Consider the following 25,171-nt stretch of genomic DNA (forward strand, 5'->3'; position numbering starts at 1 on the left):
AGACAGATTCATCACCTGTCCTTGATGCATCTTCATGTTGTCCTTTGTTTCTCAACTCTCTGCAGACTAGCTTCCAAACCTCTACCAGTGGTGACCTGAATCTAAATCCCACAGATTCAACCTCTGCCTCCCTTTAAAGGAACAGCTTGTCAGCAGACCTCCAGTGGGCATTTACTGTGTCCTGGGCACAGCACTAAGCTCTAGGGATAGCCCTGATTCTTACAAGCTCATGGCCAAATCCTGGGAAGCATGCTTGGTGTGCCTCTATCTCCTTTACCTTCTGCATTCATTTAGTCCCCAAATCTGTGACTGTCCTTTTTAAAAATGTCTCACTTGGATTATTTCAGCAGCTTCCTCTCTCCCCACCTCCAGTCAGGTCTCCCTTCAATCCAGTCTCCCCATCTGTGCTGGAAGCCATCAGCTGTCTGAAAGTGTCCGTCTGGTTGGTTCATTCACCTGCTTACATTGCCTACATGCGTCATTCTCAAAGTGTCTTCTCGTACCAGTAGCATCCATATAGCCTGGAAACTTGTCAGAAATGCATTTTAGGGCCTTATCTTAGACCCTCTGAAGGAGAAACTCAGAGGGTGGGCCCAGAGGTCTGTCTTAATGAGCTGTCCAGGTGATTTTTGATACAGGCTCAGTTGTGAGAACCACTGACCTGCAGGATAAAATCCAAACCCCGTAGCAGAGCACCCATGCTGTGGCCATTCCGAGCCCTTCCTTGCCTTTGCCTCTCCTTCTTGAAGCCAGTGTGTACTGTCCACTCTGACTATACCGAAATAGATGTCCTACTTCACACTTCCATGCCTCGCCTGCCCCCCTTCCCAAGGCTGTAGGAGCCACTCTTCTCCTGAGTCTTGTCCATTAATGCTCATCACTTATTACACGTGAGGGTTTACTTACCCATCAACTCTTAGAAGCCCCTGGAGGGCAGGAACGTCCTGTTATCTGTAAGTCCATCACCTCCAGCAGTGTTTGAAACAGTGGGCATACATAAATGAGTAAATGAATGTGCAAACTAAGGCCCAGAGAAAGGCAATAACTTCTGGCCGGGTCAGGACCTTGCCTGCTCAGCCAGGGCTCTTTCCTCTTAGCTAGGCTGCCTCCCTCTCCCTGCCCCGGGGGATCATTCTTTCAGATTCAGACCCTGTGCCCTTTCACTTTCCTTTTGCCTCTCCTGGGCATCTCTTTTCTCTTAGCTGTGTTTGATCTTCTTTCTCCTGTTCCAAGATCATTCTCCTTGATAAAGAAATGAAAGTAAACAGTCCCTGGCGCTTGGCCTCTTTCAGCTGTCAGTCAGCATCACAAAGTCGGCCCCAAGCCGACTCCTATTTTTGTTCATTGCTTTGTCCAAATATAGCTTTCAAAGAGGTTTTCTGACCCTCTCTTCATAGCATATATCAAAATAAATTCCAAATGAACTAAAAAGTAAAATGAAAAAAATACAACTAAAGGAAATTTTGAAGAAAATAGAACAGAAATCAAATCCCTGGAAGGAAAAGAACTTTGAAAGGACAGAAGTGCTTGGAGAACTCAGATTTGATCATATATGAAAATTTAAATTAACAACAACAACACAAAAGACTGGATACACAAAGCTTTGAAAGTATATTTAGGAAATGTGACAAATTGTTATTATCACAAGTTGACAAGCAGACCATTAGGACCTCAGCAGACAATGGGCACGAGACTGAACAAACCACACCGAAGGAAGCACAGCTAGTGAACAGCAGAAACACGCTTAACCTTCTCAGCAGACGGAGGAAATCATATGAAGGCAACAAGATGCCCTTTTCACCTACCACATCTTTAAAGAGTGTGTTTAAATTATAATGCATGATTCTGGCAAGAGTTCAGTGACAGGTGCTCTCAAAGGCTACTAGTCAGGGCGTACATGGGAACAAGCATTTGGAAAGGAAATGACACTTGGGCACCAAGAGCCATCAACCAGAGGAAGGAAAAGCCTGCACAGAAAGGTTTTATTATGGTGTTATTTATAATGACCAAACCCAAATATAACCTACGGGGTTTATTATGTAAATTATGGTTGGGCTACTTGAGGGATTATAAAGCAGTCAGCAGCCGCAGAGGTGCCCTCACCCTTGCCTCCTTCATGCAGGAAGGTCGGTGGGACAGCACTGGATTCGGTACTGGGAATGGAAACCAGTCCCTTCCTCTGCTTCAGCCCACATCTCTGAGTTTCATTTTCCTCTTTTGTACGATGAGGACAGTAAACACATCTCTGCGAGGCTCCTGTTAGACTGCTATGAGGAGTGAGTGAGAACGCACATGGCAGCACTTGCCACAGTGCTCGTCTGCAGATGCTGCTCACCTGAGAAGTGGGATTCAGCAAGACAAGCACTGCCTGCCTGCTGGGCAGAGGGCCCGGCCAAAGGGCCCAGGAATCAATGTGTTTGGGAGAGCAAAGGGCCTGGGCACAGGGCAACAGATGGCACCCTAGTCAAGAGGGTCTAGCCGCCCCTTTTCTTGACCTCCAGATCACTTATATAAGCCCTGGACCCAAACTGAGCTGCTTGCCCCAGCCTATTGTAGAGGCTGGCAAGATGGAGATGAAATTTCATGGAGAATAGCACTGGCAACGAGCATGGTATTTTTGGTGAATTAAAAATAATTTAATGTAAGCAATGTGTGGCATGGGTACAGTACTGCCTGTAGGGAGGGGCACCTGGCTCTCCTCCAGCCAAACCCTTTGCCACGGAGTGAAGAATATGCAGGGTCAAGAGGGAAATGCCCACACCAGGACCATCCTCCCTTGCTGGACTGTGACCAGGTACTAGAGACCTCAGAATTTCTTGCCCTAGCAGTGCCAAGTCCATTTCCATCCTCCTGAGAGTAGAATATACCTCCCTGTGCAGACCCCTAAGCCCAAGGAGTACTCTTTGCAGAGGCCATGAGCAGAACTTAGATGTGCGGGCTGGGGAATGGGTAATCCACACGTGTATACACAATACTTCTCAGAATGCGCAATGGGACCAGGACTGGGAAGGGAAGGGAGGCAGGGTGGGCTAGCTCTCCCCACACTACCATGCTTCAGCACAGATTGCCAGGAGTCAGAATTCAAGCCTGGCTTTCCATGCCATTTTTGAAGGGAGTATAGAATATATTTTATTTAACAGCTTGATACTTTGATTTATAACTTTCAGTTACTTATAATCTAAAATTTAGACATGTGGTACACAGACACCCATTTATAATTTTGTCCCTGGCCCCATAAATGTTAGAGAGAAGCCTGCATGGATGTGGTGGCAATGGCCGGAGATGAGGCTGGGTGAGGAAGGGACAGAGGTGAAGGGTCTTGTAAGCCAAAGTCACATCAAGGAGCTTGGACTTTATCCTGTGGACCAATAATGGCAGAAACTAATGAGCTGACTTTGTGTTAAACATATTATGTGTGTGACTTTTAATTGTCATAGCACCAAGACATAGGAACTAGTCTTGTTTCCTTTATTTTACGGGTGAGGATAAAGAGACATAGAAAGGGTAAAGAACTTTCCCAGGGACAGAGTTTGTAGTTAGGGTGTCAGGGTTCAAAAACAGACCTACAGAATCATTGGGCAGCCCAATCCGCAAGCAGGGGTGGGCTGACAAAGAGCAGGAAGGTGGGGAGGATACACCTGTGGGATGGATATACCTGTGGGATGGATCTGGGCAGACGCCGCAGATTTGGTAGTTGCGTGGTTCTCGGGGACGTGTGAAAGGGAAAGGTCAGGGGAGACTGAGGATTCAAGTTTGAGTTGTTGGGGAAGAATGGTGGTGGCTGGGTCCCTCAGGAGAAAGAGAGTAGATAAGAAAACAAACCTCTTGGGCCTTGTTATGAGGGGACTGGACCAGACACTCTGAAAGGTCTCTTTTTGTACGATGAAAATCCTTGTTTTGGAAATTGTTGGTCATCTGAAATACTATTGAACATATTTGTACAAAAAGTGAAATGGCTTCTATGTAACAGATCTTCATATATTTGTTGATTGATTGATCCAGGTTACTCATTAGCTCTGAAGCATTTACATCTGTAAATAGCCTTCTTGTCAAGCTTGCCTTCATTTTGCTCATAGTTCTCTTAGAATGTCACCTTGCTCTCTTCCCACTTAGTTCACACTATGCATGTGAACATCTTTGGGATATGTCTTCTGTGTATATAGTGTAAATAAGTGTAACAGATACTTCAAATTTTTTTTTTTTGCTTGTTCTCACATCATAATAATTATACCACGTACTGAGATATTTGTATACACCATTGTCTTTTCCACTGGGTTAAACTCCTTTTGGGTAAGGAAAACAAAAACAAAAGCCAGACCTACACTCTTAATTATCCTGGCAAGCTATGTCAGTGGGCGGTGGAGAACCACTGAAGATTTTAGCCCTGAGAGTGTCAAGATCAGATCTGTACAGGCAAGCGAGGGAACTGAAGGAAGGCAAGATGAAGGCAGGGAGACCTGGTGGCTGTTAGCATGACTCCCGTGAGGGCTGGCGGCCTGTCCCAAGGCAGTACTGACAAGGAAGCAGAAGGAGCGAACACATCTGCCCTACTCTTGGCTGCAGGAAGCCAGCCCACGGGCAGCCTCTCTCCTCCCAGACCTCTCATCCTGGCGCACAGACCGCTTCTCTCCTAGCAGAGAGGGAGGAAGCGGCTGCGAAAGCACCCTGCAAGGGCTCAGGGGCACAACGCGGGAGCCAGGCGGGGAGATGCTTTCTTCCAGATGCTTTCCCCCTGGCTCCTGGCTGCTGTGACCGGCAGGAGACTGGTGGCTCCACACTGATGAGCTGGGTCCAGGCTTGACTGAGGCAGGGACATTCCTGGAGGGGGAGGGATTCAACAAAGAATGCGGCCCACAGCTGGCCGTGGGGAGAGGCTGACCATTCCAGGGCCAGCGTCAGTAGCTGGCATGGCTACTGTGGGTTAGGGAAATGAGATGTGAGACGCCCCTAAGCCAGATTTGCATAGGCCTTCTGGGACAGGGCTGTGCTCTGTTGGCAGACTTGGCAGTGTCATCCAGGGGCAAGGAGTCGCGCCCACTGCCCTCCTGCTGGGAACCATAGGGAAAAGCTGGCTCCTGCATTTGAATGTGTGTATGTCTGTGTCCTGGCCTCCCTGTAGCATCCAGCAAGGCCGACCACACCTTTGGCTTCACTCTCTTGGCTTCTGTGACACTCACTCATAATAGATAAGATTTACTGAGCTCTTGCTATGTGCCAAACCTGGTGCCAGATGCTGTAAAACGCACAGCATCTCATATAATCCTGAAGATTGGGAAGTGGGTCTTGTCATCCCTGTTAGGCATGAGGAACTTGAGGTTTACAGAGATTACATGATGTGCCCCAGGTCACACAGATGTGGGATCAGGATACACATCGAGGTTCTCCAGAGTCCAAGGCCGGTATCTTCCGCAGCTCCCGCTCCCCTTGCCCTTCCCCTCTGTGTGACCGCTCCTTCCCAGTCTCCCCCACGGGCTCCGCTCTCCTCACCTGCCGCTTCACTGATGGTGTTCACAGGATTCTGTTCAGGTTCTCACCTCATCCGATACCAGCTTCTTAATCTGAAGTCAGAAAAGCCCCTGGTTTCTAGGGATTCTGCGACCTTCTGCAATGATATGCAAAATGTGATGTGTATGTGCTTGTGTGTGTGTGTTGTCCTGAAAAAAGAGACCACAGCTTTTATTTTAGGGGACAGGTTGAGGTTTTACTAGTACTTGATATTTTTATGGGTGAGGAAACACACAAGGGCCCAAATCATATCTTTGTCTTATCCTTCCTCCTTTCCCTGAAATTCTTCAGGAGGCTCCGCATCAGGACAATGACCAACTGAAACAAAATAAAAGAGAAGCCCCGAACTGTTCATTGTGCTGGTTCCAGTGCTCTACTGCAGGGCTGTCTGGGACCTGAGGCCCAGGTGCAGGACAGCTTCCCTCAGGACCCTACCATTGCTGGCTGCCAACTTCACGACAGTAACAACCTCAGAGCTTGACACATGGGCTGCAGAGGCAGGGCCAGGCTGCAGTAGGGCACTACTGCATAGGGGCTGGGAGTTAAAAAGGGCTGTGTGTGGGGGGGGGGGTGACTCCAGCTCACAGCAGTAAACATGACACTCTCAGTAACCTCAAGTCTAAGAGGTCAGGTCAGTCATCTCTCCTCCAGGAAAGAGGAGAGGTGGGAGGAAGAGGCGGAAGCTTTCTGCTGCTCACTGAAGCTCTGTCAGATCCTCAGAGGGTTTGAGATAATAACCTAATCTCCTACAGTGTTACAGAGTGGCCACCTAAGCGACCACACACCCAGGAAAAGCCCAGAGACATTGGTTCAGAGAAGGCATCATGTCATGGGAAGAACCAGGTTCTGAGGCTGGAACTGGCTCAGATTCCCCCCAGCTGTGTCTGTATCTTGGGCAAGTCCCCGCACCTCTGAGCCTCAGTCCCCTTGGTGAAACGGGATGCCAGCCAGGGTAGATGTAACTTTACCTCACCTTAGAGCTCCTGGAAGGCAGAGGGGAGGTCTCATTCATCCTCGAGCCCAGGCCCCCAGAATTCCTGAGGTGGGAATAGCTGTGATGGTAATAAATGCTGTGACAGAAAGAACACCCCTCTTGGAGTCATAACACCCAGGTCTGTACCTTGGCACAGCCACTAGTATGACCTTGAGCATGTTGCTTCATCTTGGGGCCAGACCTGGGAAGCCGGTGAAAGTTGAGATGTAAATAGTGATGTGTACGAGAGCTGGCCTGGAGCCCCGCACGCCCCCAGTTCCTATTCCTGCCTCTCCCTAGCCCTCCCTGAAGCCCCTACTCTTTCTCCTCTTAGGTGTGTGGGGCAGGCATGGGGGTGGGGGGTGGAACTGTTGAGGCCCGCGAGACTGTAGAGGAGGGACAGGGGCTATGCTTCTGGCACAGGCCGGCTCTCGCCGTTCCTCTCTGCTCGGGGCCCCCGGGAGGGACTTCTCCCAGTTCTCTGTAAGATCTCGGCTACCTGTTCCACACACACACACACACACGCGCGCGTGCGCACGCGCGCACACACACACACACACACACACACACCCTGTACACAGGGAGATGCAGGAGGAAGACAGTCTAGGGTCCGTTCTCAGTCTCACTGGAGATTGCCCCAAGGGCCTGCCTATCCTTTGAGCTGGGCCTTGGAGGACAGATATAATTTCCAGAGAAAGAGATGTTGCTACAAAGGTGGGGAGACACAGGAGGTGTGACTGGAGCAGAGAGAGTCCATCGGAGGCAGTGGAAGGTGAGCCTGAAGGGGTGCTGAGCAGTGGGGAGCTCTGTGCTGCTGCTGAGGGCAGTGGAGGAGCCTTGGGTGGATTTTGTGCCGCCTGTAACATCCGCTGTCAGGTGCAGTGCTAGGCTAAGGATTGAGTCCGATGGGAGCCCTGCCCTGCAGAGTGGAGGGTTGCAACACACCACTGATGCTCGTGGTAACAGCTGAGCAGCTGACGATGTGCTGGATGTCTCTGGGGTCTCTTTTATAAGGGCATTAATCCCACTCATGAGAGCCCCACCTCCCAAGGCCATCACCTTGAGCATTAGGTGTTCAACATGTGAACTGGGGAAAAGGAAACACATTCAAACCGTAGCAGATCTTAACTCTGTATTTCATCACCTTCCAAAGGTTAGAGGTCATTTCTACCTTGGGATGAAAGGGGTCCCTTCTACCCCGGGATGAAACACGTGAGGAAGGAGGAGATGTTGAGTCATAACAAATGCATAGGACAGATCAGGTGGCTAGAGGTGGGAAAGCCGTTTGAGACAGAAGGAGCACCGTCAGCACAAGCATGGAGGCACAATTAGCAAGCATGGACTTGAGGTGGGCTGAAGTGGGGCCTGGAGAGGTAGACCAGGTTACGGGCCAGAAAGCTGAGATCTGTGGACCATGGTAATGTGATCTGGTCTGTATAGAGAAAGAGCACTCTGGCAGAGAGTGGAAAGTGGTTTAGGAACAGAAGTGGCCCATTCTAGGCACTCATTACATCTTTGTTGAGTAAGTGACTGGAATCCTACAATTACCATGTCCCATTTCTGTTCCAGTCGCTCTCCTGAACTCTGGGGTGCTGAGCACTCAAGACAGATGCTGTCAATGGCTGGTCATTAGGATGGTTCAGCTGAAAGATGATGAGACCAGGACTGAAGGTGGCAGCAGTGGGTTTGGGAGGAAGGGATAGATCCGTGGGATTCTAAGGAGATTGAATCATAAGAGCTAGATAACTGGTAGGTTAGAGAGCGCTGGAGAGATGAACCTAAAGTCGATTCCCAGGTTTCTGGTTTAGAAGATGGGATAATGGACAGCATAGATTAGGGAGCACAGGAGGAGTACCAGATCTCAGGGAACTGGAAACAACTTAGATGTCCAACAACAGAGGATTGGTTAAATAAATTCTGGCTCATCTCTGTGACAAAATTCTTAGAAAATGAAATTGTGATGTCAGTAACATTCAGTGATAGGTATCATTTAACCAAACCTGTATCGTAAACTTTGGATTTTTTCCGGTTTTTTACTTTCACAAGGTCTTCACCATTTTCATTACTTTTAGAAGAGAAATGTTGCAGTCATCAGGTATAAACAGTCTTGAGGCTTTGATACATATTGTCAGGCTGCTTTTTAGAAAGGCAGCACCATATTTGACTCATAGAGTGGTGTAGGAGAATTCTCCCTCAGACACCACAAGCACTAAAAATGTATACATAGATACACATACACACACATACATATTTTAGAGGATTAAAACAAAAATATCTTGTTATTTTAATTTGCATTTCTTTGTCACTATTTTCATGCTTATTAACCTTATTTTATGTTCTTGCCCTATTTTTATGAGGTCTCATTGATTTTTCATGAACTTCTAAAATATGTATTTCTGACTATTCATGACAAAAATTTTCCCACTTTGCTTCCCTCTTAATTTTGTTTATTATGTTTTTGATATACCAAAGCACTTAAAAATGTTTTCAAAGTCAAAATCTGTTTATCTTTTTCTTTGTTTCTAACAGTGCATTAACATTTAGGAGGTTCAAAGATAAAATAAACATCTAAATTTTATTTTTACTTTTTTAGCATTTAGTTACTTTGTGTATAGTATAAGGAGAGGAAGTAAATGGATCTTTTTTCTAAACAGCAAGTTTTCAAGTCACTTACTGAGAAAATCATCTTGTTCCCACTGACAGGAAAACTTCATCATAACCTAAGGTGTTATGTATATTTATGTAAACATACATGTGTGTGTGCGTGTGTGTGATTAGTGAGGGGGTGTCTGCTTCTGGGTTGTCTTGCTTCATTGATCTTTGTGTTGATTCTTATACATCTGTCAACATTTTAATAGTTGCAAATTCATAATATACTCTAGTATCTTAGTTTTAAATTTGGGGGCACTATTTTTACCTGGTAAATCTTTTGGATGTGTTTTTAGAATCCTTTGGTAAGTTTCAAAGACTCTACTGGGATTTTTCTCAGAATTAAGTTAAGCCTACATTAATTTGGAAGGAATTGGTGTTGTGCTAATACTCAGTTTTCCCATCCAAGAATATAATTGGTCTCCCAATTTTTTCAAGTCATCTTTTTATATCTTTCATAAAGGATTGTAGTTTTTTTTCTTTTTTTTTTCTTTTGGTATCATTAATCTACAATTACATGAGGAACATTATGTTTACTAGGTACCCCCCTTCACCGAGTCCCCCCCACAACCCCCATTTCAGTCACTGTCCATCAGCGTAGTAAGATGCTGTAGAATCACTATTTGTCTTCTCTGTGTTGCACAGCCCTCCCAGTGCCCCCCACACATTATACATGCTAACCATAATGTCCCCCTCTTTTCCCCCCCTTATCCCTCCCTTCCCACCCATCCTTCCCAGTCCCTTTCCCTTTGGTAACTGTTAGTCCATTCTTGGGTTCTGTGATTCTGCTGCTGTTTTGTTCCTTCAGTTTTTTCTTTGTTCTTATACTCCACATATGAGTGAAATCATTTGGTACTTGTCTTTCTCTGCCTGGCTTATTTCACTGAGATAATACCCTCTAGCTCCATCCATGTTGTTGCAAAGGGTAGGATTTGTTTCTTTCTCATGGCTGAATAGTATTCCATTGTGAATATGTACCACATCTTCTTTATCCATTCATCTACTGATGGACACTTAGGTTGCTTCCATTTCTTGGCTATTGTAAATAGTGCTGCAATAAACATAGGGGTGCATATGTCTTTTTCTAACTGGGCTACTGTATTCTTAGGGTAAATTCCTAGGATTGTATTTTTTTTTATTGTAGATCCCATATATTTAAGTTTATTGCACAGTATTATATCTTTTTCGTTAGGACTGCAAATGGGATCTTTTGTATTCTGACTGTTTCCTATCAGAGTGCAGATCCTATTACCAAATTATTTTATCCATTCTAAGTTTCATTGATTCTTTTAGTTTTCTAGGCAACAAACAAAAAATAGCAGGCTGGAGTCCATGGCCTGGCAGCTCCTCTAGTCTGCAAGGTTGGTTTGTGACTTTCTCCAGCAGTACTCAGGAGCCCGCTTGTGAGAATAGAAAGGTGGATGTATGGGTTGACCCCAAGTTCAGGGCTTCCCTAGGCTAGGACAATAGAAAGGCAGGGGCAGGGAGTTGAGGCAGTTCATCAGAGTAGCTGAAGTGCTGTCCTTCAGAAACTAGAGCAGGAAGGACCAGTGCCCTGAACAGAGAGGGAGGACTGGGAACTGGAGGAAGGGAGAGGGTTAGGAGAGGGAGCTGTGGCCCTGGAATGGACACTGCAATGCTAGGCTTCAGAGCTGATGTCCTACCAGGAGGGTCTGAGATCTCTGAGGAAGAATGATCCCATTTTGCATTAAAGAAACTAAAGCTCAGAGAGCTTGTCACTTGCCCAAAGTCACCCACCTCTAATCGTGGCAGAACTGGGGTCTGAGAGCTCTGCTGTGCCGTACCAGCTCACATTCTGTCCTTGTTTTTCAGGTTCACTTTAGAACAGTTGACTGAGAGCGAGGAGAGACAGCAGAAGGGAAAGGAGGCGAGCGCAGCCGGGCAGATAGGAGAGAAGGGCAGGCACCTCCCGCACATTCCCCCATAGCTGCAAAGGGGCCGGGTCTTCCTGTCATACAGGAACCCCTCAGGCCAGAGCAACACACCCATGGGCCACACCCTGTGCCCTCCTTATGCTCACTGTTCCCTACATACTTCTGTCTCTGTCACACATCCTGCGTCCGCAGTGTACACACACGTCCTCCCTCTGTCAGCTGTATTTATTCCACACTCCCCAGCCTCCCCTGTTCTCATTGGCCTGTCCACACTTGGGGTTCCTGCTACTCACACAGCCCCATCACAAGCTATGGGCCAGCTCATGCCCACTGTGCTGTGTCTACAGAGCGCCTCCGATGGCTTCTGGAAATCTGTGGCCACTCGAGTGCCCAAGGAGCCTGCTGAGATTCGCATCCTCAACCCATATTTCATCCAGGAGGCCGCCTTCACCCTCATTGGACTGCCCTTCAACAACGGCCTCATGGGCCGAGGGGTGAGATAGCTGGGCCCCTGGAGAGGGAGGAGGGGACGTGGGTCAGAGGGAACATGGGAAGGAACAGTGAGCAGCAGGGTGAGGGGCAGAGGGCTCATTCCTTGAGAACAGAGCTCAGTTCTGGGGAGCTTAGCCGGACGGCTCAGCTTCACACAACCCTCCAGCTGAACGCTGCACCTCCTCCTCCTCCTCCAGAACATCCCGACCCTTGGCAGTGTGGCAGTGACCATGGCACTCCACGGCTGTGATGAGGTGGCAGTTGCAGGCTTTGGCTACGACATGAGCACACCCGATGCGCCCCTGCACTACTATGAGACCGTGCGCATGGCAGCCATCAAAGAGGTGTGGGGCTGGGCGGTGGGGGGTGGGCAGAGTGCAGGGAGGGGGCGCGGCCGGCACAAAGGATATCCAACTGCATGGGCACAAATGTGAATGGTAAAGGGATGAGCCAGTGGCTGGTGTGGCTGCCCAGAGCTCCCAGAACAGGCCCTGCTCTACCCTCAGCTAAGCTGGGTCACCAGAGATCTATCCCTGCCTGCAGGCCTCGGATACCAACTGTCCTCTCTGCCCCTCTCCCCAGCCTCCTACCCCAGAACCCAGTGGCCCCTTCCCTAGACTTCTCCCTGAGCTTCCCCCAGCCTCTTCCTGCTATTCCCCAGCCGCATATGCTCACTTGTCTGGGCACCAGCTTGGAGCTGTCCTCTCCACCACATGTCCTGTCCTCCCCCATGGACATCCTCGTCCCTCCGACAGCCCACAGACATTGCCTGTCAGTCCCAGGATGGCCCCCTGTGTCGCCTCCACCCTTCGCCTTGGCCAGGCACTGAAGTTCTTGTTCACCTGCATTCTCCCCAGCTGATGCGTGTGTTCAGGCACCCTCAGGTTCACAAAGCCCTGCAATTCTCCCAGCCTGCTAGTCAGCCGGTCCTGGCATCTCTCCCTTCACAGCAAGAGCCTGGGTGGAAACTTTGAACCCTCTTACAACTCCCTCTGCTTTTACCACTAACCTGCCACTGACCCGGCCTGGAACCTGGACATCCGAGGCTGATGCTTTGAGCAGCTTCTCCCCTCCTACACCTGGGTGGTGGGGGTATTGGAGGAAGGAACTCCTCTGTCTGTGGAGATTCATAGTTCTGTGTATTTGGGGGTTCTAATCTCAGGTAGTCCTCATTCCTGCTCACCAGTCTTTTTACATGCCCTTCTCCAATCCCCACTGCACTGTTCCAGAGCCTTCCACTCCCTGACAGCTCCTGCCTCCCCTCCCTCCTCCAGTGAAGACACTGAAGCTGCGGTGGGGACCCTCCGGGCGCCCCTCCCTCCCACTTGCCCTTCGCCCTTGCATCCTGGCTTCCCCCTTCTCCTGACACGACTCCCACCAAGTCACCAGTGACTCACCTCCAGGCTGCCGAACCCAGTGGACACACTAAGTCTCACCTTTCCTGACCCCTGAGACACACTTTTTATGTTGACCACTCTTTCCACTTGCTTGGACTCTAGAGCCAGTCACTCTCCAGCGAGCCCTTATTTCACTTGCCAGTCTCTCTCATTCCGCTTCCCAGTGTCCTTTCAATCTACCCCTTCAGAATTAGCAGTAGGTAGGGCTCCACCCTGGACGTCTTCTCTTCTACATGTTCTCCAGATTTCTATCTTCATGGTTTCAGTTCCCATCTATGTTGTTTTAGGCTTTTTTGGTTCATTCAGGCCTCCTAAAGCAGAAGTTATTTCAGTGATATAAGAGACTTGGGAAACCAGAAAGCGCCTGAGAGCTGGGATGGGGTCAGGAGGAGGAAGCTCATCCTGGGCGCAGGACAGCCCCAGAGCCGCCGCATCCCCTCAGCAGTGGCCCCAGCCCCGCCTCATCACCATGGCCCTGTTGGTCTTCCCATCTCTGTCTCTGGTCATGTGTCTTCTTGCTTCTTAGCCCCTGCCAGCACCCACTCCAAACTGCTCCCACAGACTATACCTGTCTCCTGGGTTCTCTTTCCTTATATGTCTTTGGTCTCTTACATATTCCTTTTATGTAAACTTTAAGTAAAATTTTAGGCAGCAGGTGAGAGGCAGTGGCCAAATCATGAAGGGCTTTCTCTGCCACGGTAAGGAGTCTGAACTTTATTCTGAAGGCACAAGGTAGGCACAGAAGAGTTTTTGGCTGTAGTTGAGCAGGTTAGGGTCACAGTGGCTGCAGCATGAAATAGAGGGCACAAGGCAGGAATAGAAACTAGTTGGGAGGCTGTCAGCAGTCTAGGCAAGTGATGGGGACCCCTGAACCACGACTGTGGTGTACTGGGGATGCCTCAGCACAGGAATGAGGTAGAAAGCCACCACTTTCCCTGAAGCCCTCTGGTGGGGACTGTTCCCTTTCTTCCATGTGCTGTATCCGTTTTCAGGCCACTGCCCCGCTCCTTATCCTGCAGAACCACCTGCACCAGTGCTGAAGAGTGCCGGCTGTGAAATCAGATGGCCCAGGTTTAGAGCCTGGCTCTAGACCTTCTTTCCTCACCAGCAAAAGGGGCAACAATAGCACCTGCCTCCAAGGTTTGGGAAACATTAGATGCAATGATGTGTTAAAAAGGCCTGGCACATAGTAAGCACTCATAACAACTTGCCATTATTATTAATATTAATGTTTTTACCCCTACTTACCACTGTTACCTCCCAGCCTCCTGGGTGAGGATTCACTTAGAAATGCTGCTGCCTGGATTTAGGATCCCTGCTGTCACCTTGAGTGTCTCCTATAGGCAAGTGAACCATTCAGCATGCTGACTTCACCACTGCTTCACCTCCACTTGCCCGATCAGCCCAGCGGCAGCATGTGGGATGCGAAGACAAGTGGTGCAAGGGTAAATGCTGAAGGATATGTAAGGGATGTCAACGAAATTCCTCAAGGAGACAAAGAGAAAGTGAGAAGAGGTAGGAAGATGCAGTAGAGACCAAAGGCGCAGTGTTTCAAGGAGAATCACAGTGTCAGGTGCAGCGGAGAAGTCCAGTGAGATGACATGAGCAATGGCCATTGGCTGCACCAGTTAGGAGGTCCTCTGTCTGTGGTGAGAGTGGTTTAAAAGGAGTGGTGGTGAAAGAGGTAGACTGCAGTGGCTGAACAGTGAGTAAAGGTGGTCCTGAGAGCACAAGAGTGGTGCAGAGTAAGTGCTCTTTTGGAGGCTTGCATGAGAAGCAGAGAGGAGGGGGACTGAGCAGTACCTAGAGGCTGAAGTGGCTTCATACCAGAGTCTGCTACCCAGCTGAGAAATCCGGGCTGCAAAAGTAAGATTTGTGAGTTATGAACTCAGTTCTTGTTCAAATACAGGGAAGGCATGGATGAGATTTCCTAAGCAGACAATCCAATCAGGGCAATGCTTAATGACTGGGTGAGGTAAGAGAAGCAGAGGTAAGGACACTAAAAGAGCCACAAGAAGGAAAGCTGTTCTGTGAGTGTGGACAGAGTGGGATGGACATCTGCATCCAGAGTCAAACATCCTGGAGCAGCTGTAGACTCAGGACTGCCAGAACCTGTCCCAGCCCACAGACAATGTCGATAACCAGTGTCCTGCAGAGCTCCAGTAAGCGCCTATGCTGTGAGGAGTTAGGAAAACAGCCCCAGAGAGGTATCATTGTCTGGTCCAGGAGAGCTACGCCCCAGGGAAGGTAGACTCCTTTGTTACTCTTTAATTGTGAACATTGTCAAACATTCATAAATATAGAGAATAATATAATGGACTCCCATGTACCTATCCCCTCCCTCAATGATCCACACAGTGTGCTTTCGTCTGTTCTGCCTCTCATGCTTCCCCTACCCACTGATTATTTGGAACAAGCATCAGATATTGTATCATTCCAGCCATAAATACTTCAGTAAGTGGTTCTAAAAGATAAGGACTATTTTTTATTATCACAATACTATTATCACACCAAAAAACTCACCATAATAATTCCTCAATATCATCAAATATCCAGTCTTCTGCTGACCTTTCAACCCTCAGTGGCTCTCAGGGGCTGTTCTGACACTGACCCATTAGATTGGTGACCTCTCCTGGGGAGTGAGGAAGGGGTAGGGTGAGCAAAGGACAGGTAAGCAAATGTATGAATTTCTACCCTTGTTTAGATCCTGGCCCTGCCATTCCTCCAAGCCTCTGTTTTCTTACCTTTAAGAGCTAATTCATTCAGCACTTACTTATTGAGCACCTACTCTGTACCAAACAATCCCTGCCTTCAAAGCCAGACAGAGAGCCAGACACTCAAATGTTCAAAGAATGACGGCAAACCAACAAGGAGGCAAAGTATGATGACAGAAGCCTCAAAGGAGCCGGAGCTTGTAGGGAGTATGGTGGGGCAGCTCTGCAGAAGCAGCTAGAAAGAGTGAGGAGGACCTTGCCCACCTTCAGGCACTGTGGAGTGTGGAGCTGTGGGAAAAAAGAGTCACCACTTTAGAGTGTCTGGGGGACACTAGCCTTAGGGGCAGCTGCATTTATGGCTAGCACAAGTTCAGAGAAGAGGAATAGAAGGAATTTTGCCTGAGTTTCAGATTGAAAAGATTTGGAAGGTTGGAGAGAGTTGACAGGATCAGAATAAGGATGGGACAGAGCTGCAGGCTCTTAGCACCAAATTATGCCTGAGGCTCAGTGCTGACAAATAATATTACTGAGGCTCAGTGCTGACAGACCCAACAGGGCAACAGGGTGGTTAGTTGGGTACAAATTGTACTATGATAAGGTTATTGGCTTTCATTCATTCATTCATTCATCATTTAGTCCTTCTTCATTCTTTGAGAGCCTTAGTCATCAAAGCTTCCTGGTGAGTACAGGGATAGGAAAGAACCTGAGCCTGGGTACAGTTTTCCCCTAGGAAAACCCTGGAAGGCAGCATCTTCCCTATAATTTCCACATTTACAGTAAGATGAGCCTATTATCCTCAGGCCCCCTAGCTTCACTGATCTGAGAGGTAGGATTTCATCAGTTGCCCTCAGGCCTGGAGAGTGGATTGCATCAGGCCAGAAAATGACTAAGGCACCCCACGCGGTTCTCCTTCCAGCAGGGCCCACCCCTAGGCCTGGGCCAGACCTAAGTGACTCACATTGCCTGTCCTCAGGGTGCCCAGAACCTCAGGGTGCTAGTGGTCAAGGAGGTGTGGAAGTCCAAGGTTGGAAAGCTTATATCTCCTAAGACTTGGAAGATAAGAGGCCTAACTCTCCTGGGATGAGCAAAGGGGTTAGAAAGTTTTTTTCTCCAAGTCCTGGGAAGGGAGGTGGATGAGCTGTGGCACCTCTAGAGCAGATTTTGCAGAGTCACAGAGGATTGGGGCATGGTAGTCAGAAGATGGCACCAAGCCCTGGGAATTGTACTCCAGCTGGCAGTGTCCCGGTGGCTACCTGCTCAGCTCACACTTCTCCATCTCTTTTCCTCCAGTCTTGGACACACAATATTCAGCGAGAGAAAGAGTTTCTGCAGAAGCTGGTGAAAGCGCGTGTCATCACTGACCTAACCAGTGGCATCTGAGGTGGGCCCAGCACAAGGCAGCAGAGGTCCTGGCACCACCAAAAGCAAGCAGCAGCCACCGCCACCTGTCCACCTCACTGGCCTCGGTCTGACTCTGCCTGAGAGGCACAGGAGTCTTCAGACCCAGAGAAGGACAGTGCCAAGTGGCCCCAGCAGTGGCAAGGCCTTGGCCAGGCAGCCAGAGCTGTGTCTGCTCAGAGGCCAGCCCAAGAGACCAGCACTCAGCCTCCCTCTCAGCCTGCATCCTTGAAGCCAGAGGGCTGGGAGGCCACTGGCGGTGCCCAGCAGGCCCAGCATGCAGGCGGTGGGCACTAGGCCACAAGGCTGCTGATGGAATCATGTCTCCAGTCAGTGTTGGGTGTATTATCATTTTGTGAATTTGGGTGGGGGGAGGGAAGGGATAATTTATTTTTAAATAAGGTTAGAGTTTGGTCCACTTGCCGTGCAGAAAAGTGGTCACTAGGGGCCCATCAGGCAGTGGAAGCAGTGGGCTCCCCGTAGAGTAGGGAGTGCCATGACAAACCTGTACCCTGCTCAGGACTGCAGGGAGGTGGGCAGGATCGCATGCCAGCCCCACCCAGCTCATGACACTATTTGGCCTTTCTTGGGGAGAAGATGGGATATTCCCACTCACTAGCCCCTAACTGTCCCACAGGGAAACCCTGGAGCCATTATTTAAGCCAACAAGACAGACCCTGGGCTGGAGCAGAGAGAACTTCAGAGCTCGGGAGGTGAGGCCCGGCCCAGCCTGAAGGTAATGGCCCCCTCCCCAGCTGTAGTTGATCCACAGGACAGTGCCCCAGGCCTGGACTGACTTGGCAGCTGTTCTGGGTTTTAGAAATGAGACTGCCAGGTCCTTGGGTGCTGCCTTTAGCCTGGAGCAGAGAGAAGTGGCTGTGGCAGCCACCTGGGCAGCCATCATGGAAGCAAGCAATAAAGCTCTTCCCTGAACCTGGCCTCTTGCTTTCTCTGATTTTTCTGGAAGAAACAGTAACTGGGGCCTCAGCAACCATGTTAAACCCAAGGACTATCTCTCCAGCCCACAGAACCCCCTCACATCTCATGTCAACTGCAGGACTTGGGTATCTACCTAGGGGCCTCTGAAGTATTTCCCATCCCACACTATCCTGCACCCTCTTTGCCTTAAGAGAGGCAGACCAGGGGTTTTAGGGCATGCCTGAGAGTCTACTTTGGTGCCTCCTAAAAGAGCCAGAGGGCAGGAGATTGACACCCACAGCCTTAGGATGATGACTCTGGGTAACCACAGCCCCAGCTCTGCAGGGACAGATTCCTGCAAACACAGGAAAGATACAATGCTGAGCCCACAGCAAAGACTGGCCCACAGACCTTCCCGACTCTTGGCACCACTGGCTGAGCTCTGGGAAGGACATGATCCACCCCCACCCTTAGCACAAAAGCCCACCCTCTCCCCTGAGTCCTCTTCCCCCCAGAACAGGAAGGCAGCCCAGCTGTAGGTACCCTCTGGAGAATCAGAAAGGACATCCTCCTGCCACCCCATCACCACCCCTACACCCCCTACCTCGTGCCTCACCCCCTTAGAGCCCCTAGAATCTGATTTCTCCCTCCCCAGCAACCCCAAGCAGGCCTGAGAACAGGGCAAACTGCCTGTGCCTGAGGCGATGGAGTGAGCTTCCTGTCAGAGCCCTCACTGTAGCACTAAGTGGGGGTGGCCTTCTCTCTCCTGCCATCTCAATCTGAGTCCTGGCTGCCCCAGGACCACTGACTTCCCACATGCCCCCTTCACTGCTGCAGTTTGTCCTCAGGCAGAATCTTCTCAGCTGAGGGCAAAGCAAGGCCCTGACGGAGGGACAGGCAAACCCAGAGACTCCCTCTGAATTCTGCTGGAAACAGAGCCACTGTGATGCACATCTCCAGTACACATCATATCCTATGTGAATGGCACCCCCTGGAGTTGTACAGGGCATAGGATGCATGCTTCCAAGCAGCAGCCATAGCTGACAAAGCCCCAGGGAAGCCCCGCCAGCTTGGCAACCCAAAGCAGCAGGCAGCAGAGAGCAGAGCTGCTCACAGGCTCACCACGTAACCTGCTGTCCCACAGGGTCCCATCAAGCCTCCAGACAGACCCCCCACCCCAGCAGTTCTCAGCGGTCTGGCTTCTAGACCTCATCACTGCATAGACTGCTCTCACAAAAGCTGTGGTTCTCAGCCCTGGCCGAACACCAGATCCACCTGTGCACAGGCCCACCCCAAGGTTCTGATTCAGGTCTAGGGTGGGGCCCGGATGTGGGTAGTATTTTAAAAGGTCTACAGATGCATAGCCAGGGTATAGCTGGTCCATGCACGTTCCCTGAGCACTTTCATCCCCACCCACGGCTTCCAACTGTCAGTTGGTCAACAATTCCCAAACTGCCATCCCCAGCCCAGCTCTCTCCACTTCACTCCAGGCTACAACTCAGCTGCTTCCTAAACATTTCCACTAGGATAATCCAAAGATCCTTCCAACTGGACGTGTCCAACACTGAACTCCTGAGCTCCAGCCACCAACCTGCCCCCCTTCCAGGGAGTTCCCCACTGCCAGAATGTATCCCCACCACCTGATCACCCAGGCCAAAAGCAGCCCTGTGTCTGCCCTACCTCTTCACCCCATCCAATCAGGCACCAGCTGAGTTTTCCAAAAGATGTGGTCCCGAAAGAGCCTTTGCAGCCCTTTGCTCTCCCACGAGTTTGCTGCAGACTTCAGTGTCCCCCAGCAGCCTCCTTACAGTAAACACCTTTCATCTCCAGACCACCTTCCCTACTGCAGCCAATCACTGAAACACATGTCTTATCACACCATTCCTCTGCTGGAAACCCTTCAGTGGTCCCCAGTGTCACTGGGATAAAGTCCATCCAGACTCCTACTATGACACACAGGAGCTGCCCTTTCCTTACCTCTATACATGTTACTCACCCAGCCTCCACCCCATAGAAATGCCATAATTAGGCATCTGAAATACTACCCTCGAGCTCCTACCTCAAGCCTCAGCGCAAATGTTCCTCCTCCGTGACCCTCCCATTCTTCAGCCCTGGGCACCCACTCCTGCTAGCACTGCCCTCCAGGTGCCAGCGAGCTGCTGTGTTTGCAGGTGTGTCTCTACTCCAAGCCCCAGGCCGCGCTGGAGGGGAGTGGTGAGGCCCTAAGCCGGGTCCGACCTCCACATCCCCAGCTCAGTGTCTAGCCGACCCAAGAAGTTCCATGGGTCTGTTGAGGAAAGAAACTAGTGGTGCGCCAGGGAACAGTCACGGTAGGGCGGCCGACCGGGACCCCGGAGACGGCGCAAACCGGAGGGCCAGCGGCCCACTCCAGGACCGGCCGGTCCCCTCCCTCCCCGCCCTTGCTCTCCGTCTCCCGCCCTCCGCCCGGCCTCCCAATTCCCTACTTCTTGTGTCTACAAACTCTGAACGCCCAGTCTCTGCGCCTCGCTCTCGACTGCACGGTTCTCCCCTCCGCATCCCGGGGGCCCTTCCCAGCGTCTCCCCACCCCCACCTCGGGAACCTAGCGGAGCCGGGGTGGGGGGTGGGGGTGGAGGGGACCGGATCCCGGCGGGTGGAGCAGCCAGGTGAGCCCTGCAAGGTAGGGCGGGGCGGGGGCGCTCCGGGCCCCACCCCAGGATCCGGTGACGCCGGGGCTGGAATTTGACACCGGACGGCGGCGGGCTTGAGGCTGCTGAGGGATGGAGTTGGGCCCGGCCCCCAGACACAGCCCACGGGCTCCGCCAGCGGCAGGTCCCTCGGGCCCCAGCGCTCACCGAGTCCCGGACCCAGAGCCCTGCACTCGCGGTAGGACGACCTGTCTGCGCACCCCTCGTCCCAGTCCTGGTGCTAGGGGGAGTGGGCAGGATAGGCTTTCTCCACTCCTTTCTCACATCCTCCCTCTCCTGGGCCCTCTGCGCAGCTCTCCGCCCCTCCCAGCCCCCTCAGGCCCTCTTGTCGCTTGTGGAACTGTGCTAGCCCTGCTGGCCAGCTGTAATGTGAGGCTCCCGCTGCCGCTACAGGACGCAAACTGGCTGCCAAGACCAAGCTTTTGGCTCAAAGAGGCGCTACCAGGTGCACAGCTCTGGGCATGAGCCTTTTGAGCTGCAGAGAAAAGCCCAGCACTGGTCCTGGGAAAGGTGCCTAGAAGAACACTGTGCAGGACCCCGTGGTGAGTATGGGACTGGCGGATGGAGAGGCAAGGGCTGAAGGACCAAGGAGCCCCAGACTGCCAGGAAGGGGGTTTGGGGGTGGAACAAGGGCCTGAGCCGCCGTCGAGAGACCTGCTCCTGGGCTCCCCCTAGCGCTAGGGCCTTTAGGCTGCCTGGCCCAGTTTTCCCTCCATCAGTGGGAAGTCACTTGCCTACCCCTCAGGGCCGGGATTCGGTTAGCCTAGCACACCTGACTCCAGAGGACACCAGGGAGGCCTGGGGAAGTCTGTAGATACAGCTTTGCAGACATTCTGTGTGTTAGGGGTGGGGGTGGAGGTGACAGCTGGAACCCAAGAGCAGGCCAGTCACTGAAAGCTCATGAAAGCTCTGGGCTCCAGAGGGGTGTCTGGGAGTGTCAGCCAGCATGGGCTCTCAAAGGCTGGTGGGGCTCAAAAAGACTGGCTGGGCTTAGGAAGGATGGCTCATTGGGGAAACTTCTAGGGGCACAGCCAGTCTGCCACATCTCCAGGAAGCAGGAAGGGGGGCAGGGATGGACCAGCTCTCAGGATAGCTCAGCACTCAGAGACCAAAGTGGTGTGGAAGCCTGGCCAGCCGTCCTAGGAATTGCTCAGTGCTCAGGCCCTAGTCTAGCAGATCTTCAGGGAAAAGCCCACCTCTCTCTGAGTCTGCAGAGTTGGCAGATGCCGCCCCCTGGTGGCTATAGGGAGCCATGGCCAGGGCCCCTCTTGTAGAGGGAGGGCCCTTCAGCACCTCCCACCTGCTGGCTTTCCAGGGACAGCTGTGGTCAGAAGAGAGAACCCAAGTGGCTCTGGGTGCCAACAGGCATCATAGAGAAGCGAGATATAGCAGCATCGTCTGAGGCCTGGGCCTCACTAACATCTGATTAACTCAGGTCAACCAGCAAGCACCCTAATTCTCCAGGCCACAGGGTCCTCCTTGTGGCATGAAGAGAAAGCTCTCTGTGGGACCAAGAGTGTCCAGCTACTCCCTTCTCTGGCCAGTCCTGGTAGCTCTAGCCCTGTAGCACCAGAGCAGGAAGGTCCTGGGGAAAGATACTCCCCCTCCCCAGTCCCCAGCTATGTGGGTCTAACCTTGTGACCTTAGACAATCTCCGAGCTTCTCTGAGCCTTGTCTGCTCATCTAGAAAGTGGGAATTTACCATTTACCTCATGGAGTTGGGAGGACGGAAGCAGGGAACAGGTGCAAAGCACCAGCACTATTTCAGGTACCAATGCAGCTACTTCTCCTGGGTTGACTCCAGCTATACAAGCCCCTTGTTCCTCATCTGGAGAAACGGAAGTGGGGGATGACCTGTTCCAAGGAGAACTCATCTCTCAGTGTTTCAAGCTGCCTCAAGAGGAGGGTGGGGGAACAGGTCAGCTATGCTGATGGGAGCTCTTGGTATTGACAGAGATGGAGCCTGGACATGGAGGCCCTTCTGTGCTGCCCCACTGGCCCCAGCCTGGGTGGCAGGTGAGTGGTTCTTTCAGTAACTCCCACCTGGTATTGAGGAAAGGTGGCTTGACTAGGGAGGGAGAGGAGGGCTTGACCTGAGTAGCCATCAGAAGTGGAAAGGAAATGGTCAAGAAGGGGCCAGGAATATGGAGGGAAGCCAAAGCCCTCCGGTGCTTTCTCCCCTGGGTTCCAACCTATTATCCTACAACCTAAGCCCTGCCTGAGCTCCCCCCAGCCAACTGGGAGACCATCGTCTCCCGGATCTCCTGACCACCGTGGCCCCAACGCCTCCCAGGGCTCCCTCCACCTGAGCCCACTGTGGTGCCCTCTTCCTCCCCGAGGCTCCACCTCGTCTCTCTGTGCAGCCTGTCCTGTGGCCAACGCTGGCTGCTCTGGCCCTGCTGAGCAGCGTCGCCAAGGCCTCTGTGGGCCCCGCGCCCCGCAGCCCTGCCACCCGCGAAGGCCCCGCGCCGGCCCCCGCGCCCCCGGCCAGCCATCTGCCGGGTAGGTGAGAGGGCGACGGGGCGGGGCAGGGCAGGGCTGACACCGGGCTTGACTCCGTCTCCTTCCAGGGGACCGTGTGGCTCGTTCGTGCGGCGGAAGAGCCCGGCGACCGCCGCCCCAGCCGCCCCGGCCCGCGCCCCCTCCGCCCTCGCCCTCCCGCGGGAGCCGCGCGGCGCGTGCCGGGGGCTGGAGCGGCCGTGCGAGCTGGGGAAGCCGCGCGCGGGCCGCGGGGGCGCGGGGCTGCCGCCTGCGCTCGCAGCTGGTGCCGGTGCGCGCGCTGGGCCTGGGCCACAGCTCCGACGAGCTGGTGCGTTTCCGCTTCTGCAGCGGCTCGTGCCGCCGCGCGCGCTCCCCACACGACCTCAGCCTGGCCAGCCTGCTGGGTGCCGGGGCCCTGCGGCCGCCGCCCGGCTCCCGGCCGGTCAGCCAGCCCTGCTGCCGCCCCACGCGCTATGAGGCCGTCTCCTTCATGGACGTCAACAGCACCTGGAGGACCGTGGACCGCCTCTCAGCCACTGCCTGCGGCTGCCTGGGCTGAAAGTGCTCTCCAGGGTTTGCAGGCTGCACCCCTACCGGTGGATCTTCCCGAATGGGGCCCTCCCGCAGGGTCCCGAGAGCCAGAGATGGAGGCCTCAGCAGGGAATGACAGACATCGACTCTGGAGGAATGACTGACTGTCTGGCGGCCCCAGCCTCCTCACCCTGAGACGCCCAGTCCTACAGACACCAGACACCTCGGCTATGGAGACCTTAGTCCACTTTCTCACTGCCTCCAGCACTGACCAGGCCACAGAGCCAGGGCTCCTCCTCTGGAGGACCCAGCAGTGTCCCACGTGTCAGCCTCAGCCCAGGCCCTGGGAGGACAGAATGGAGGAGGCATACTGCAGTTGCGCTGTTGAAGTGCCTGTGCTAGTGTGGACCTTGCGCTCACTCATGGGAACTGGACGCCTATTTATTATTTCTAAGTTATTTATTTACTTCCGTGGTTTGTCAGATCCTTTCCTTGGGCTAGAGGGGCTGGATGGGTAGAAGCAGCTGGATGGAGATCATACCCTGACCATCCCACTCACTTCAGGCTGACTCAGCCTTCACAGACCTGGCCTGGGTCTCCAACTGCTTGTCCCCACCAAGGGCTTGGGACACAGGCAGAGTGGGTGGCAAAGTTGCAGTCACAAGGCCGGTGGGTCAGCTCACAACCCCCTGTGCAGTCCCCAGCACCTGGGTCAAAAAGCCCCACCCTTGTGACCTCTGGCATCCTCGGGGCCTTGCTTAATGGGTCAAGACACAGACAATCCCATTAAACTGTCCTATCCTACACACTGTCCCATCCCACACTGATCAGTGTCCCACCCTCCAGGGCACCCTGACAGGTATGTACACTGCTTCTGCTTGCAGATGGTCCAGCATAGGGAGCTCACTACCCACATTCCAAGAAGCAGCCTAGGGCAAGAGAGCATCTGAGGTGGGGAAGAGAGTGCAGTGGATACTGGCTTGGGGGAATAAAGCACAGAGCAGCAAGGGTATAAGAAGCCAGGAAAGGGCTGAGGACCCCCAGAGGAATGTGCACCTTGGGTGTTGAACAAGGATATTCATTTATTCATTCAACAAATATTAAGTGTCTATAATATGTTAGATACTGGGTGGACACTAGGATACAGAAGTGAAAGGGACATGACCCCTGACTTTAAGCTTAAATCAAGAGAGACAGACAATAATGAAATAATTATTTAAATTCAATTTGGCAACTAATACGAAAAAGGACAAGGAGCTAAGAGGTACACACCTACATCTGGAAGGAAGAACAGGTTAGCGCTGACGCTGGCATTCCACATTGTCCCTGAGTCATCTCCAGAAAGTCAATGCAATCCCTCTGAGCTTTTCTACATGTCCTGTGGAACCTTGTTTCCTGGGTCCCGTGGATTTGACCTATAGGATTTTCTTCTTTGGAAGTAATATTGGGACATGTACTGGAAAGGATGTTGAGTCTGAGGAACTGTGGGACATCCAGAGGGGCCGTTGGGAGGAATGATCTGCTGGTCCA

General features: G+C 52.0%; 2 protein-coding genes across 6 annotated transcripts in view; both read left to right on the forward strand.

Moving 5' to 3' along the window:
* The window catches only part of ST3GAL3 (ST3 beta-galactoside alpha-2,3-sialyltransferase 3), a 201,144-nt gene extending 183,184 nt beyond the window's left edge, over positions 1-17,960 (forward strand). For 3 of the 5 annotated variants that reach the window (XM_036892928.2, XM_036892930.2, XM_036892931.2), the window contains 3 exons: positions 11,370-11,516; positions 11,712-11,858; positions 16,916-17,960. In XM_036892928.2, the coding sequence (XP_036748823.1) occupies positions 11,370-11,516; positions 11,712-11,858; positions 16,916-17,005 (384 nt within the window). In that variant the 3' untranslated portion in view covers positions 17,006-17,960. The remainder of the gene's footprint in view (positions 1-11,369; positions 11,517-11,711; positions 11,859-16,915) is intronic. The other 2 variants (XM_036892932.2, XM_036892933.2) reach the window with 1 other exon arrangement.
* Positions 17,961-21,009: 3,049 nt separating this feature from the next.
* On the forward strand, positions 21,010-25,171 carry ARTN (artemin). Its single transcript, XM_036892934.2, has 4 exons — positions 21,010-21,171; positions 22,584-22,645; positions 22,993-23,131; positions 23,200-25,171. The coding sequence occupies exons 2-4, from the start codon at positions 22,586-22,588 to the stop codon at positions 23,667-23,669; spliced, it is 669 nt and encodes a 222-aa protein (XP_036748829.1). The 5' UTR covers positions 21,010-21,171; positions 22,584-22,585; the 3' UTR covers positions 23,670-25,171.

This window comes from Manis pentadactyla, chromosome 4 (genome assembly GCF_030020395.1).
Source record: "Manis pentadactyla isolate mManPen7 chromosome 4, mManPen7.hap1, whole genome shotgun sequence".
Lineage (NCBI taxonomy): Eukaryota > Metazoa > Chordata > Mammalia > Pholidota > Manidae > Manis > Manis pentadactyla.